This window comes from Harpegnathos saltator, unplaced genomic scaffold (genome assembly GCF_003227715.2).
Source record: "Harpegnathos saltator strain DR-91 unplaced genomic scaffold, Hsal_v8.6 scaffold289, whole genome shotgun sequence".
In the NCBI taxonomy this organism is placed as follows: domain Eukaryota; kingdom Metazoa; phylum Arthropoda; class Insecta; order Hymenoptera; family Formicidae; genus Harpegnathos; species Harpegnathos saltator.
The window spans coordinates 656,989-674,401 of record NW_020230082.1 but is presented as its reverse complement, the minus strand read 5'-3'; the positions used below and the strand labels follow the sequence as shown (position 1 = coordinate 674,401).

The window sequence follows — 17,413 nt, the reverse complement described above, 5'->3', positions numbered from 1 at the left end:
GTTGAGAAAGTCAAAACTGAGGGAGACTTGCAAAGCTAGAGGAAGATGGTTTCAATGCTAATATACATTACTCACTTTGTACATCTTATACATCTAAAACAAGCAAATTTCCTTTGGAATCAAAATAGTCTAGATTGCAGAAATACCACTAGTATATATATTGCATATACTAGCCGTTCGAAAACAAAATTATATCGAATATCATCAACTCACTCGAAAGAAAAACAAATAGGGTTAGTTTCGTGCGTTTATTTTATTAGCAACGTAACAAAAAATCCAATGTTTATAATATTATGTTGATAGAAGGACAGCATCAAGTTATAATACCCTATTCAATTTTGCTTGTTTTGTTGCACATGTTAAGCATTCACGTATTTTGCTTTATACAAGGTGTCCCATAATTGTAAGACAGGAACTCCATAGCGGCGTAGAGCTAAGCGAGAGGAACAAAAAAGTCCTTTTCTATTTAGCAATATCTCGCATAGTTTTTTTAGTAATAATCGCGTAAAATTTGGCGTTTGTCACGCCCATCACGGCCTATAGACGCTCCGCGGCGAGCTGTGTGCGTCAAAGCTGAGCGATAACACATCTCGCGCGACCATCGCGATAGTATCTTGGCGCTTTGACACCGCGCGACAGTTAACGCGAGCCGCATTACTGACCAAGTAGAATAGAAAAGTCTAGTACCATCTTTTTATCCCGACAAACAGCGAGATATGTTAAGTTAAATATTGGGAAAGTTACTAAGTTATCCTTAAATATCTCAAATATTAGGCAAATAAAAAAATGTTTCAGACAAAAGTTGTTCAAATTAATTGGTGGAAAAAGACGGTGTAATAAAAAATTGGAATTTCCATTTAAGATTTTTAAGTTGATCTTGACTGGGCTTTTCAAGGTTATCTCAAGATCAAATTTATAGCATCAGTAAACAGATTCTTTGAAGTCCTACAACTTTTGTCTGAAACATTTTTCTTTAAAATGTTGCGTTTACGAAAAAATTAAGTGACCCTAGTGGTCTGAAATACCCTGTATATTGGGTTGGGAAAAAAAGTTTCTTCATATTTTCCCGGTAGATAGCTTTAGGATCGCATAAACTCTGGTATTAATCAGATCTGACAATATTTGCGTGCGTTTGAAAGGTGACATATCATAGAGAAATTAATGAAAAAAAGCTGTTACATTTATTTACTCAATCAAAAGTTATTGCATCTTGAAAATGAGTGAAAATAAAGAAGAAATTCGATATACTTTGAAATTTTATTATAAAAAAGGGAAGAATTTGACTCAGGTTGCTAAAATTTGTGATGTTTATGAACACGATGCAGTATCAATATGTGTGGCACAAAACTGGTTCAAGCGTTTTCAATCTGGAAATTTTGATATCAAAAGTCCATCTTGCTCTGGTCGACCAATCATTGGAAAAGTCGATGAAATCATGGAAAAAATTGAGCAAGACCAGTACATTAGCAGTCATGATATCAGTAAGGAACTAAATATCGACTACAAAAGTTTTAAACCGTTTGGAGAAGGCTTGATAAAAAAAAAAATTCGTTTGGGTGCCACATAATTTAACATTGAAAAATTTAATGGATCGAACTTCCATCTGCGAACCGTTGCTAAAACAGAACGAAATCGAACCATTTTTTAAACGGGCAATGAAAAATGGATCATGTACGACAATAATGTACGAAAAAGATCGTGGTCGAAGCAAGGTAATGTTCCGCAAACGGTGGCAAAACCAGGATTGACGTCAAGAAAAGTAACGGTGTGTGCGTGGGATTGGAAAGAAATCATTCACTACGAGCTGCTGTCGCCCAGTCAAACGATTAATTCTAACCTCTACTGTCAACAACTGGGAAGATTACGCCAAGCAATCGAGAGGAAGCGACCAGAATTGATCAATAGGAAAGGCGTCGCCTTCCATCACAATAACGCCAGATCTCATATATCTTTGGCGACCTGTCAAAAATTGAGAGCTTGGCTGGGAAGTTTTAATGTATCCACCGTATATTCCTGATCTTGCACTATCAGACTACTATTTCTTTCAGTCCTTACTCTCTGTAATAGTGTAATAGTGTAAAATTGTAATAGTACTGTAATAGTGTAAAATTGACTTCAAAAGAAGTCTGTGAGAATCACTTGTCGCAGTTTCTCGCTTAGAAATCACAGAAGTTCTACAGTGATGGAATTATGATTTTAGTTAAAAAATGGCAAAAGATGTTCGAATAAAACGGTACATATTTGGTTTAATACACTTCATTTACAATATGAAAAAAATTTGTTTCACTTTTGTGAAACTAAAATACGAAGAAACGTTTTCCCCAACCCAATTTACAGAGTTGTCCGGTAATTAGCTGCGAACCCGAAGTGTAAAGGTAAATTGGGTTAAGACAAACATGAAAGTCCTGTTTTGCGAGATTTGCAATAATTGTCGACTAATTACAGAAATTTGAGGAGTGCGCCGACATAGATGATTGAAGAAACGTTGCAGCTGTTCAAGCTACAGCGCGGCCCAATCGAGCAACTATTGGCGGCTTGCGGCGAAACGTAGGAGCGGCGAAATAAAACATAAATAGCGGCGTGTTGTCCTTCCCCTCGCCGCAGCCGGCATCAGTTGCTGAATCGACTCGGGCCGCACTGTGGCCCGAGCGGCTGCAACGCTTCTCCAATCATCTATGTCGGCACGCTCCCACTCTTCACATTTCTGTCATTAATAACTCGATAATTATTGCGATTCTTGCAAAATGGTATTTTATTTTTCTCTTCAGCTTAACCCAATCTACCTTCATACTTTGGGTTGGCAGCTTTTATCGGACATCCTGTATACAAGGTGTCCTATAATTGTAACCAACTCCATAGGGGCGTTGAACTAAGCAAGAGGAACGAAAAAGTTCTGTTCTATTTAGCGATATCTCGTATAGTTTTTTAGGAATAACCGCGTAAAGTTTGGCGTTTGTCACGCCCATCACGGCCTATAGACGTGGACTTTTTTAATATTTAACTTACAACTTACAATATCTCGCTAACTATTTGTCGGAAGAAAAGGTGGTACTAGACTTTCTCGTTTTATTTAGTCTCAAGAATATATTGTTACAATAGCGCCTTGACTTTTGTTAACTTACTGATTTTTGAAAATTTCAAAATCGTCAAATTAACAAAAGTCAGGGCGCTATTGTTTATTATTGTGTATTAACAATATATTCTTGAGACTAAATAAAGCAAGAAGGTCTAGTACTTTTTCTTTCAACAAATAATTAGCGAGATATCGTAAGTTAAATATTGAGAAAGTTATCAAGTTTTTCTCAAATATCTAAAAAAATATTAGACAAATAAAAAAAATGTTTTAGACAAAAGTTGTTCAAATTAACTAGTAGAAAAAAAGTGTAATAAAAAATAAGGGTTCCCATTTAAAAAACGCAAGTTGACCTCCAAATGACCTTGAAAATAGAGGTCAAGGTCAAAATCAAAGTCATTATAAGGTAGCTCACTTAAATCCAACTAATTATAACTTTTATTCAGACCATTTTCCTTGAAACTTCAATACTGAAGAGTTATTAGGGTGGTCCGTTACTTTTGGGACACCCTGTATAAGAAATAAGAACGATCTCTTTTATTCTTGACAATAATTCTTCACAATAATTTACGCGATCAACGTTGTATTTGGCTATATTCTGATATTCATTGTCAGTACTAAAAATCTATAATATACGTTATATAATAATAAACTATAATTCAGATTATAATCTAGACTATAAATAATTAATATTGGCAGTGAATATTACAACGTAATCTTTATTTCATAACATTTCATACTATCATAACAATGATAGTAAAAATTAAAGATGAGTTCAATTTTCCTCTAAAAACTCTAATTCGCAGAATTGTGTAATGTTTCAGAAAAAGTGGCGCATTAATCTAAGCTCAAAAAGAACTCAATTTATGCATATTAGCTTATAATAAAGAAGAAATAAAAGTATTAATTATTAATAATTAAAAATTAATCTCAAACATTTTTAGGTTAATAAATTGAGAGAATTAATTTCATGAAGGTAAGGATTTCTTTTATCTTCTTAACAATAAATATTAAACCAATCATTATTATCCTATTATCAACTACTGAATAATTAATTTTCAATGTTTACTTTCTTGTTTATTTGTTAGTTTTAAATATTTTCTACCTAAAAGTTATTATGCGTGCGTACGTACACGCGCGTGATTTAACATTTCAGATATATATCCGTTTTTAAATACGTTCAAGTTTTCTATTAATTATTGTCTTAATTGTTCGGAAACATTCTATATACAGGGTGTTCCGTAAGTCGAGGTAAATCGCTCGGGAGATGAATAGGGAATCAAAAACAAGACAGAAAGTTGATATAAACATAGATCCGAAAATGCGTTTTCGAGTTATCGCCATTTTTATATTAAAATTTGAAATTGCTTTGCTTTTGAATTTTTTTGTCAAAATTAAAACATGAGATGATTTTTATGAGTTTCAAAACATAACTAAAGTCAAATAAAAGTTGCAGGCTGCTTTAGCACTACCCAGGATGTACCACGTGGAGGCACAGTCCACTTAGCATCCTTTGATAGAAATCGAACTCTACAGTTCGTCACTGGTATTTAGTGACTCCAAACCCTCTCTGCCGTATACGTGTGTATGTTTATAAACGGCCAGTTAATAATGTCCATGAACTGAGGCAAAAAAATAATTAATAGATTTGAAAGCATTAAAGAAAATCCGGAAGTATTACAAAGAGTTCAGGACTCCTTAGAAAGCCTGCAGCAAGACTTAGAGCCTGCATTCATGCAGGAGGTAATTTCGAACATCTCATATAATCTCATTTTCAATTTTTACATTCACACACACGCACACACACAGCAGAGAGGGTTTGGAGTCATTAAATACCACAGGAGTTACGAACTGTCCTGATTTCTGTCGAGGGATGTTATAAGCGGGTTGTATCTCCACATGGTGCATCCTGGATAGTGCTAAAGCAGCCCACAAATTTTATTTGACTTTAGTTGTTTTGAAACTCATAAAAACCATCTCATGTTTCAATTTTGACAAAAAAATTCGAAAGCAAAGCAATGTCAAATTTTAACATAAAAATGGCGATAACTTGAAAACAACGTATTTTCGGATCTATGTTTGTATCAACTTTCTTTCTTGTTTTTGGTTCCCATTCATCTCTCGAGTGATTTACCTCGACTTACAAAACACCCTGTATAGGTTATAGATAATATAATCTCATTATATGTGACTACTTACCTAGCAGCTTGCGCAGCTTTCCACTTAGCATTCAATGCAGCCGTATCTAATGTAGGGAGCTTCGGTTCTGGATGAATTAATTGGGACTCTTGTTCAAATATGTCTGTTAAAGGCTTCCTCTGGATTTCTATAACGAATAGCAATACATCATATTATTGCGTTTAGTATAAACTATACGCATACTTCGATGTTTCATATATACCTTTTCTCTGTTGTGCGGTCATCGGTACTCTAGGTTCTCGCTCGTGATACGCCTTCGAAGCTTCGTCTCTCTCCCTTTCCCTCTCTCTACGCAGCTCTTCCTCCCTGCGCGAACTCTCAGCGAGCTTCTCCGCGTTGCTAAGAGGGGAAGGTATGTCATTATACTGTGCTACATACCTAGTAAATATAAAAACATAAGTAGAATATGATATCTGACGACCGCGTGATATCCGTTCATTTGCGATAGCTGAAGACGTTAAAATAATCTAAACAAATTTAAATGATTACACAATGCTACGAAATTAAATTTTCTCCAAACTCCAAAAATATAACTATATTGATAAGGAAAAGAAATGAATTCATTATTATAAGAATATTTCAATAAAGATTCCAACCTTTTTAACGCTGCACAGTCTTTTTCAACCTTTGCATAATAAGCATTTAGCTTCGACTCTAATTGTTCCAAGTCCGGTAAAGACGATTTTTTCAGTGCTTCTAAATCTCGTTCAAGCTTGTCCTTGTTTTTACGTTTTTTACGCTCTTCCTTCTTCTTCTTTTTTCGACTCTTCTTGTCCTCTTTTTCTTTATCTTTCCCTTTCTTCTCTTTTTTCTTCTTCTTCTTCAATTTTTCACTTTCAGAATGTTTCTTTTCCTTTTCCCTTTCCCTCTTCCATCTTGCTGTCTCTTCCAAAAATTTTCTTACCTGCTCATCAAAACAATTATTTTAATTTTTACATTTCATACTTTAAAGAGCCACTGAAGAAATCTAAAGGTTATATACTTGCCTTATCTTCATAATCGGAATCATCCTTGGTTTGTTCAAGAAATTTGCGGACTTTGATTTCATAATCATCCATTTTCTCGCGAGTGCTCGTGGTATAAGAAGTTGGCGCGATTGTATCATGAGTAGTAGTAGTTGCAGCCGGAGGATTATTATATTGAGCCATTCGCTTACTAAGCGGAGAAAGCGAGCTACGGTGATCTTTCTTGTGCTTGCGTTTGCGACTTGGCGAACGAGAAACTGATCGTGAACTTCCAGATGACGACGAGCTGCTAGAATCTGAACTTGAAGAGCTTGACGATCCACTGGATGAAGAACTTGAGCTGGAACTCCATCTTTGTCTTTTCTTTGATCTAGATTTTCTCTCTTTTTTGCGTTTTTTCTTATCTTTTTTATTTTCCACAACATCGTTTTCAGCTTCAAAGTTCTTAAAAGTATCAAGAGGATTCAACGACGTTGTAAGAGTCTTAGATTTTACATATTCAATAGAATTTCGTGCTTCTTCGTGATATGGAGCAATCGCTAAACAATTTTCATATGCCTTCTGAGCATCCTCATATTTCTTCTCATCTTCATAACTACGACCGAGCGCAACAAGGGTTTCCGCCATATATTTACGAGCATTTACATGAGTTTGATTTAATTTCAGAGCTGTTTCAAAGTCATCAATCGCCTTCTTGAAACTCCCGCTATTTGCATATCTATAACAGGAAATAAAATCCTGAATTTATTTGTTCGTGCATATGTTTACATGTTAAATATACAAAGTGTATAAAAAGTACCGGGACGGTGAAATATCACAAAAACTAAGCATTTTAGAAAAAAATGTTTTAAATAAAAATTGTAGGGTTTCAAAATATCTATTTATTACCATTATGAGTTTGATCTTATAGCCCTTCTTCAGACCTTTCCAAAGCACTATAATTTTTTCCACTTTGAGTAAGCCGTTTCGAAGTTATCGAGCTTTTTATGATAAGATGTCCAGCCAGCAGCTAGAGCAATTTCGTGAATTGTATTTCAGACACATGTAATGTTAAAAAATAATACTAATGTACTAAATTTATAACAGCACTAAAATTCACTTTCGAATCATTTCAAATCAATTGCAATGAAATTGCATTGACTTGAAGTAGAATATATTACTTGTACATGATACACGTTGTTCCTTACGGAAAAGAAATGATTTTTTCCCTGATTTTTCTTTCTTTAATTGAATTATCGATTTTATTATCTAATTAATATAAATTTCTGTTTATTGGATAAATCTTTTTGTTTTCTAGCTTATTCGTTAGACTTTACTTTTCCTTTTAGAGATTAACATTATTCTCAAACGCTTTTGTAAGATGTTTCAGGTTTTTATCATCGATTAGCACATTGCCAAACAATGAATGTTGAACAATTTGAGTATTTGATACATTAATCACGCTTTCAATTGCTAATTTTCCTTTATGATCATCTTGCCTTAGTTGGCTAGATACTTCTTTGATCTTGTCTTGGCTGGCTGGATACTTCTTTGATCTTGCCTTGGCTGGTTGGATACTTCTTTGATCTTGCTTTGATTGGCTAGACATCTTATCATAAAAAGCTCGATAACTTCGAAATAGCTTACTCAAAGTGGGAAAAATTATAGTGCTTTGAAAAGGTCTGAAGAAGAGCTATAAGAACATGCAATAAAAAATATAGGGTCCCATTTAAAAAATTTAAGGTAACCTGACCTTGGCGACGCCACCCAAAGTCAAACTCATAATGTCAGTAAATAGATGTTTTAAAACCCTACAATTTTTATTTGAAACATTTTTTTCTAAAATACTTAATTTTTATATTTCACAGTCTCGGTATTTTTTATACACCCTGTATATCGAAAATTTTGAACAGGAAACATACAATGCTCCTCGGGCGACTAATCCTTCGACGTTGCGAGGATCAACGGTAAGTGCTTTGTTGAGGCACTGGAAAGCTTCAGTATGACGACCGGCTTTGAAATGATCTATACCCTCTGCGACACTTCGGAATGCCCACTTGCTCGCTTGTGCTTGTCTCAGCTCAGAAGCGTATTCGTTAGGTGGAAATCTTTCTCTATATATCAAAGAATGAAAGAAAATATGTAAGAACTAAACATACATTAATATCTACTATTAGCACTTCTATTAGCATAATATATATCTAAGAAAGTCTTTTTAAGAAATGTAGCAAGACAAGGCAAAAAAAAAGATAAAAATAAAATGAAAATATCTTATCAACATAGTGTTTAAAACGCATATTTAATTGGATAAGTGTTAAAAAATTTATTAGAGACATCCATATCAATAAAATCAATAAACTACCTAAATTATTGTAAACTTTTCGGGTGTCAAAAAGATATAACTTAATATTTATATTTATATAATAGATTTTTTTCTATTAACTTAAGAAAGTGTTGTTAAATATTTATAATTTCAGTTTTATGTTGTGTTCAAAATTAAATATTATAATGTTTTAGAGATATCGTAAGCACACAAATAACTATACTTACTAAATGTATTATGAATGTCTAAGAAACAATTAAATATATAACATATAGGATATACAAGATATCTGATGCTACTTGTGTGTTTATGTATAAATAAAATTCATCAAACTAAACGAAAAAATCTTCAATTATTTTACAAACAACCATAATAATTATTGATATCAATTAAAGAAAATTTGCGAATTAGTGCATATGATATAGCAGAACAAACTTTTTAAACAAAGTCACAAGATGTCTGTATCTATCGACAATCTCTTAGTAACGACGGGTGGTATGTAATATTGGTTAATACTATAATTCATGTATATTGTTCAGTATCAAACCATCTGTCATTGTCGAGAAATTGTCAATGAATTCAAATATCTTGAATGGGGCTTTGACTAAATAGTTTGTCCTATCATATTTGTCTGCATCACATAGATTAATTCCTTAATTTCTTTTAATTATCTTAATAATTATCGTAATTGCTTGCAAAATGATAAAAGACCTTTTTCTTCAGTTTGATAAGCTTTATTTGCATATATGAAAAAAGGTACGGAGTATATTAAATATCCTATAAACAGAAAAATATCTTAATCAAATTATATCTGCTTCAAAGAAAATAATGACCACATTGAAAATTTATTATCCGATTAATTGTGCATTTTCCAAATATATATTGATATATATTTTTACTTAATTTTATATCCTTTTCTTACCATTTTTAAGATTATCTTTTTCAAAGATGTTTCACCCTGCATGTTTAGTGATAAGATATCTTACCTCAAGCCAACCATATTGGAGTGATTCTCTTGTCCAAGACCGATTAAGTCGCACAAATATTTTATGTTGTTTGGATTGTTGAAGCCAGTACTACTCTCCAACAGCGTTTCATAACTTTGTCCTTTGTCCATTGCTTTCCTATACCACAGAGAAAAATACCTAATTATTGAATTTGTAATGATCGTCGTGACCTTTGTAAAAGAAGAGGAAATTAAAGCTACTTCATTAACGGTAAAACCAAAGACTCGATAATCATGACAGCCGAGTCCTCGTAATCCCTTTCGGCATGTTATATTGCCTATATGGTCGTGCATGTGCATCTCAATCTCTCTGACATATCGTCGTATCATCTGTCTTTACTTTTTCGTTTTTTACGCGCAAATATATCCCATGCGCGCATTATCTATTTTTGTCTTCTTATACACATATAGTGATATTTATTGTTTGATTATTCCTGCATGATGATGCTAATTCCTCATTTCGATGTGCATGTATTATTTGGAGATACGATACTAATGCCAAAAGTGCTTTTGTGTCAGTTCCGATTTTCCTCTCAATTGTATATCAAAATATATAAGACAATTACGCAACTTCTGGTATTAGAGTCGTTTATAATTTACGTTTGTACCGTTAAGAAGCAGCAGGGGTCCGAAACAGGGATACGGTGTAGAAGGTTGATAAGACTTTTTATTACCAGATAAATTTCTTAGTTATAAATTGACATTGGTACACAACCTCAATATTATGTAAACTCGTCTCTCACCTTTCACATACCGCTAAGACGTATATTTCTAGTATTTTGCATATCACATTTGTAATCAGAGATTTTATCTCAACACAAAAGCACACGGCCTATCATCGATCGATGGTGGTTTCGATTTTATAAGTTTTTTTTTTTGGTGCGATAAAATAAATTGCATAGCCCTAGAATAGGTTGGGAGCCACGTCTGAGTACATTTTATCTTCCACACAAGTTGACCAAAAAAATTTTTTTAGATGTAGTACACTTTTTCGTCTGTTTGCATTTTGTGGTGTCAATTTGATATCAACATGACATCACTTTTTTTATTTGTCAATATAAGCTGTAAGTTTAAATGAGAGGCATTATTATGACGAGGCGCGATTCTTTTGAGGCTTATAGGTAAAAGGTTCTGGGTGATTAAGATTCAAGTTGTTTGGTCTCTGCTTGAAATTTTACAAGTTTACATACAAATTAATATTCTCCACAAAGTAAACCTTACCTTCACAAAGAAAACATGACCGCACGAAAATACAGATACCTCTTGCCATGGTGTAAAACGATTTGGAAAAAAAAAAAATGTTATTAGTGTACATTTCAAGAAAGCATAATCGATACATACATGTAAATATATGGGTATATATTGATTTGATACCTTAAGAGACCAAACAACTTTAAATCAGTGTTATACCTACCGTATGCTGCACTCACTCTGATTGTTCAAAGGCTCAACATCTCATACTGGAAATTCAACCTCAAAAGACATTGAAGTCATTTGCGCCATAGTTTGGCTGGTGCTTTGATAGTAACATATCACAAACGTAGATAGAATATGTGCGCAATAGAGCCATGTCAACCAATGCTCAAGGTTTGAATCATTTGTATCACATTAGAAATTCATCATCATACTGACTATTCAACTTTTATGTTACATAGAGTGTCTGGCACCTAAATTCATAAAAATGTGTAAGAAGAATCAAAATCTAATTTTACCTAATTTTGTTAGTATTACAGTGCTTCTGTTAAAGTTCGTCTTTGTCCTCTCATCATGCCATTATCCTTACCTTCATCTTATATAATGAAAAATCTATGAAATTATGAAAATTGCACACATGCATGTACGCACGTATGTGCACACACAGACGCAATATTTTACAACATATAGAACTTGCAATAAAAATGAATTTAGCACTTAAACATAATTTAAAAGTTCATAGTAAATATATACCCGTGTAATTGCTTCCACTTTAAATTACATCTTTGTTTCGTCTGAGTTATAGTTTATATAGAGTTATATAGAATTAATATTTTTTAATATTTTAAATATTTTAAATATTTTTAAATATAGTTATATTTGAATATATGATAATGATGAATATTGTTTATATTTATTATATTTATTATGTACTATTGGTTTTATTGTTAAAATTTTTCTAATTATAAGAACTTATTCAAGTAAGAAATGGGAAGTAAACATATCTATTGTATGGATTTATTAAATGCAACATAGCTGAAATAAAACGTCAGTGCATGAAAAAATTGTATACTCTATATAATCATCACCTACCAAATGAGAAAATATCACAGAAAATAAATCAACATGTTGAAGATACTAATTCATTTAAATGATGAGTCTTGAGTAGTTTCCAATTAACATGTTGACATATTCTAACAATGTATTAAAATTTGTCTAAAAATCCAGCAAAAAATTCTGGAATTTATCAATAGATGATAGGATTTTACATTGAAACAATACCGACTTGTTTGAAGAAATAAGTTATGTTGAAAATTTTCTTTAAAGATAAACGAAAGTTAATGCTGAAATATAAAAAAAATGGCTATAACTTACAATAAAAACAATTTCACATATACATTTATATGAACTTTATTATTATTAGTCTCCCCCCTTTCCACACTCTCTTATGTGTGTACATGCGTGCATATACATGTAAATTCGTCCCTCTAGTGCGTCCCACATGTTATGAAATATGATATATACAAGATATATATGTACCAGATTGAAACTCACATCTAAATAACAAGTAAAATAGGAGTTATATAAATAAAATGCTTTGGATAAAAGTCGTTGGTTTTCAAAAGGAAAAGAAGACAGTGATACGTTTCTTCGATACGATGATACGAAGTCAACTTTAATTTTTTTTTAATGAAATAATGTGGTTTTATAGTATAAGCCAAAATTCATTCATCAAAAAATTTCACGATCGACAAATTATTTTTTAATATATTTTACATCTTAGCCTAATATTTTTTTATATAAATAATATATCGAACATCTAGGAATATATCTCATGAAATATTTATTTATTAATGACTTTTAATACTTTTATTCTTGAAATTATGAAACAAATAGATTGATATAAAAGCAAACAGAAAAATATGAAAACAGATTCCGGTCCGCATCATACAAATGCGTTGATATACTTTGATATCATGTTGATATATTATTGAGTGAAACAATTAGCATCAATTCATTCTTCTGGTTATTCAATAAAAAAAGTGTTGATATAAGGACGTTAGAAAATATTTACTTTTCAATGATTTCATTTCAGTATTTTTATACACAGAATAGCGAGTGGAGTCGATTTATAATAATAATAATAATAATAATAATAAAAGCATTTCATTAAAAAACTAAAGATGACTTAAAAATTTCAAGATTATGATACAATTTTATCTCTCTCGGAACTAAAGAATTTGGATCTCAGTAAATGTTTGCAAATATAGTATTAACGCTAAGAATCGCGGTCTTTTTTGTAGTAATCCAAAAAATAAGCTATATACAGGGTGTCCCATAATTGTAAGACACCAACCCCATAGGGGCGTAGAGCTAAGCGAGAGGAACGAAAAAGTCCTTTTCATTTAGCGATATCTCGTACAGTTTTTTTAGTAATAATCGCATAAAGTTTGGCGTTTATCACACCCATCTCGACTTATAGACGCTCCGCGGCGAGCTGTATGCGTCGAAGCTGAGCGATAACGCGGCTCGCTGACCGTCGCGCGGCGTCAAAGAGCCAAGACGCTTCAATTGCGACAGTCAGCGCGAGACGCGTTATCGCTCAGCCTCGACGCACACAGCTCGCCGCGGAGCATCTATAGGCGGCGATGGGCATGATAAACGTCAAACTTTATGTGGTTATTACTAAAAAACTATACGAAATATCGCTAAATGGAAAGACTTTTTCGTTCCTCTTGCTTAGCTCTATAACCCTATGGAGTTGGTTACAATTATGGGACACCTTGTATATACAAAATGTCCTATAATTCGCTCCGTGGAATTCGTGGAGACATAGAGGGAGATTAAGACAAGCATACATAAAAGTCCTATACTGTTTTGTAATATTCGTAATAATTATCGAGTTATTAATTATAGAAATCTGACGAATAAGCGCGTGCTGAGATGATGTTGAAGGAGTATTCCAGCCGCTTTAGCTATAGAGCGGCTTAGTCGATCTAGCAACTGTTGTTGACGCGCGGCAGTGGGAAGGACAACGCGTCGTTATACATGTCTTATCTCGTCGTATTCTTTCAATATCATTTTAGTGAGAGCTCATTCGTCAGATTTTTATAATTAATAACTCGATGATTATTGCGAATATCGCAAAACGCTAGGAGACTTTTATATGTGTTTGTCTTAATCGGCTCTGTCTCCATGAATTTCTCGGAGCGAATTATGACATATACATAAGATATATACATAAGATAATTGGTGACTTATATAGCCATAGTTAATGGAAGAGTAAAACTGATTGAGATAAAAAAGAAAATCAAATACGCCCCGATGCATTCCGATTTTTCTCCATACGTAACTTGGCCATGATTTTTATGATTTTTTTCTTTATGTTAATCAACTTGACGTTTCCATTGGCTATGGCCACATAAGTTACCAAATATCCTATATATAATACATACAAAGTGTCTGACCCAAGAGACATGCAATAACCATATAAACGGCAGAACATATCATTTTGAGCACAAGAAGAACTCTTATCATTTTGCAAATAACTACGTGAAATTTAGTTATTTATAAAAGATTAGCAAATCAGTGTACGCAATATTGTAGGATGCGCTTTTCTAGACACGAGCTTAAAGGTAATTTACACGATTTTACTGTTTTTATTCGTTTTGAGCAAGTTCCTTAATTCGTGAGCAAATTCACTGATAAAAATTTCTTCTAAACAATAGATTTTCGCTAGTATCTAAAATATAGAGATATATTGATAATATCTAAAATTTAAAATTCGCTGGTAAAAACTTCTAGAAACTTAATTTTTATTTGCTAGCGTCTAAAATTTAGAAAACGACGTTTAGTGATCATTACGATAAAATTGTATGTTCTTTGACTAAACGCTGTTTTCTAATTTTAGACGCGAATAAAAATCGAGCGACTAGAAAAAGTTGTTTACCAGTGAATTTTAAATTTTAGGCACTAGAGAATAAAAATCTATTCATTGGCGAAATAAGATTGCTTAACGCAAATAAAAGCAATACCTAGTAAATTACCCTTTAGCACTGAATTCGCTGACAAATTAACAAACTTGCTGAAAATGAATGTAAGTAACATTGTTTAAAGGGTATTTTAGACAACTAGCGAATAAAAATTGAGCATTTAGATATTTTGACTAGCGAATTCGCTGGCAAATTAAGAAGTTTGCTCAAAGCAAATAAAAGCAGCATTGTGTAAAGCACCTTTTAGCAACAATAACTATCGGCTAGTAGTTAAGGGCGGAACAATGTCTTTGAATATGTTGAATACAATCATTTTCGATAAGCTCACTTCTACAGAGCACGTCCCACAGCATCGTGCGCGCTGATTTCACTAATCTTTTATGAATAACTCGAAATTTCATTGTGGATTGTAAAATGACAGGAGTCCTCATGCTCAAAATGATATGCTTTATCATTTACATAATTATTGTGTTTTGCGTCAGACAATCTGTATATATATATATATATAAATAAGTTTGTAAATTTTTATGTAAACCGAAAACCCCAACCAGACTTAACCAAATCAAATCAACTTTCTAATAAAATTACTTCCATAGAACCGATTTAAAAAATTTGAAATATATGATGACATTTTCTAAAGTTTTTTCTATAAAAATCTGAACTCCCCCCCAAAATTGTTTATCTTTTTATACCTTACTTTATTGAATACTACAAAAAAAATCACAGTTTTATATATAAATACAGTAGCATTTCCAAATATTTATACTGATCTGAAATATTTGTCAATATTCTGCACTTTTATATATATGCGTGCAGAAGCGTGCGTACACATGTACGCGTTGAAAGGTATTAGAACATTAACACTTTGCGGTTCGCCGATAACATGATGCCATTACGCTTATTTCTATGTTACAGTTTGTCAACGGCATGTTTATTTCGACGTTGCGATCTACCGACGGAACTGTGCCGTCGCGATTTGATAACGTTGCTTTATAATAAAATGAATGTACATATGATTGTATACAGGGTGTCCGATAATTAGCTGCCAACCCGAAGTGTGAAGATAAATTAGGTTAAAACAAACATAAAAGTCCCATACTGTTTTGCGAGATTCGCAATAATTATCGAGTTATTAATAACAGAAATCTGAGGAGTGGGAGCGCGTCAACATAGATGATTGGAGAAGCGTTGTAGCTGCTCAGGCCATAGCGCGGCCCAGTCGATCCAGAAACTGTTGCCGATGCGCGGCAAAAGGGAAGGACAATGCGCCGCTATTTATTGTTTTATCTCGCCGCATGCCGCCAACAGTTGCTGGGTCGACTGGGCCGCGCTATAACTGGAGAGGCTACGACGATTCTCCAATAATTCATCTCAACGCGTGCTCATTCGTCAGATTTCTGTAATTATTAAGTCAATAATTATTGCGAATCTTGCAAAACAGTATGGGACTTTCATGTTTGTCTTAACCCAATCTAGCTTCATACTTCGCGTTGGCAGCTAATTACCGGACACCCTGTATATTTAGTAACATGAAAAATATATAAATAACAATCCTTAGTAACGTCAAAATAGTTAAGTTACAGTAAATAATAAACAGTTAACAGTAAACAATACTTTTCGGACACAATAGTGAGATCTTAGTAAATATAATAGTGAGATCTTAGTAAATATGAACGCTACATTTGAACCGAAGAAAAATTAATTAGCAAAGATTTTTCTTTTGAAGAATTTTTTTCAGACAAAGATATTGAACATGTAGAAGGTACACATATACTTCTTATAATCAATTAATAGTATATCACTGAACAATCATATGCTTTCTTCTTACGATTATATATCTACCATTTTGTTTTGTATTATATGGTCACAAATAAGGTACCAACATTTATATATCGTGTTGTGAGACAATATAGAAATAATATCTAATAAGTACTCTAAAACAAAGGGAAAGCACAAAGCAGAACCGCATTCCGAGGAGAAATTTATTATTGGCCACAATGTAACAAAGGATTATGTTTAGAATATTGTTTTAAAATGTATCAAACAAAATAAAAGTATACTTAAATATTATTAAAAATTCTACACTCTGTGTGTATATATATACATATATATACATATATATACATATATACACACATATATATATATATACACATACACACACACACACACACAGAGTGTTCCAAATTGTAACACATCAACTCCATAGGAGCGTAGAGCTAAGCGAGAAGTACGAAAAAATCCTGTTCCATTTAGCGATATCTCGTATAGTTTTTTTTAGTAATGACCGCATAAAGTTTGGTGTTTGTCACGCCCATCGCGGCCTACAAACTCTCTGCGGCAAGTTATCGTCTCGCCGCGCGTGAAAGCGCCAAGACGCCATCGCAACGGTCAACGTGAGCATTACCGTTCAGCCTCGACGCATACAGCTTGCCGCGGAGCATCTATAGGTCACGATGGGCGTGACAAACATCAAACTATACGCAGTTATTATTAAAAATATACGAGATTTCGCTAAATGGAAGAGGGCCTTTTCATTCATTCCTCTCGCTTAGCTCTACGCCTCCATGGAGTTGCTGTGTTACAATTTTGGGACACCTTGTATATACAGTGTCCGGTAATTAGCTGCCAACCCGAAGTGTGAAGGTAGATTGGGTTAAGACAAACATGAAAGTTCCATAC

The 17,413-nt window shown here is 33.1% G+C and overlaps 1 protein-coding gene across 4 annotated transcripts in view; it reads right to left on the bottom strand.

Annotated features, from left to right (window-relative positions):
- The window catches only part of LOC105190650 (tetratricopeptide repeat protein 14 homolog), a 38,393-nt gene that overhangs the window by 6,643 nt on the left and 14,337 nt on the right, over positions 1-17,413 (bottom strand). The window contains exons 1-8 of one of the 4 annotated variants that reach the window (XM_025299676.1): positions 10,960-11,172; positions 10,289-10,607; positions 9,526-9,663; positions 8,139-8,330; positions 6,259-6,955; positions 5,869-6,176; positions 5,475-5,650; positions 5,273-5,399 (exon numbers count right to left, since the gene is read on the bottom strand). In XM_025299676.1, coding sequence (XP_025155461.1) covers positions 5,273-5,399; positions 5,475-5,650; positions 5,869-6,176; positions 6,259-6,955; positions 8,139-8,330; positions 9,526-9,656 — 1,631 coding nt within the window. In that variant the 5' untranslated portion in view covers positions 9,657-9,663; positions 10,289-10,607; positions 10,960-11,172. Of the gene's footprint in view, positions 1-5,272; positions 5,400-5,474; positions 5,651-5,868; positions 6,177-6,258; positions 6,956-8,138; positions 8,331-9,525; positions 9,664-10,288; positions 10,608-10,766; positions 10,843-10,959; positions 11,173-17,413 lie in introns of those variants that run through there. The other 3 variants (XM_025299677.1, XM_011153484.3, XM_025299675.1) reach the window with 3 other exon arrangements.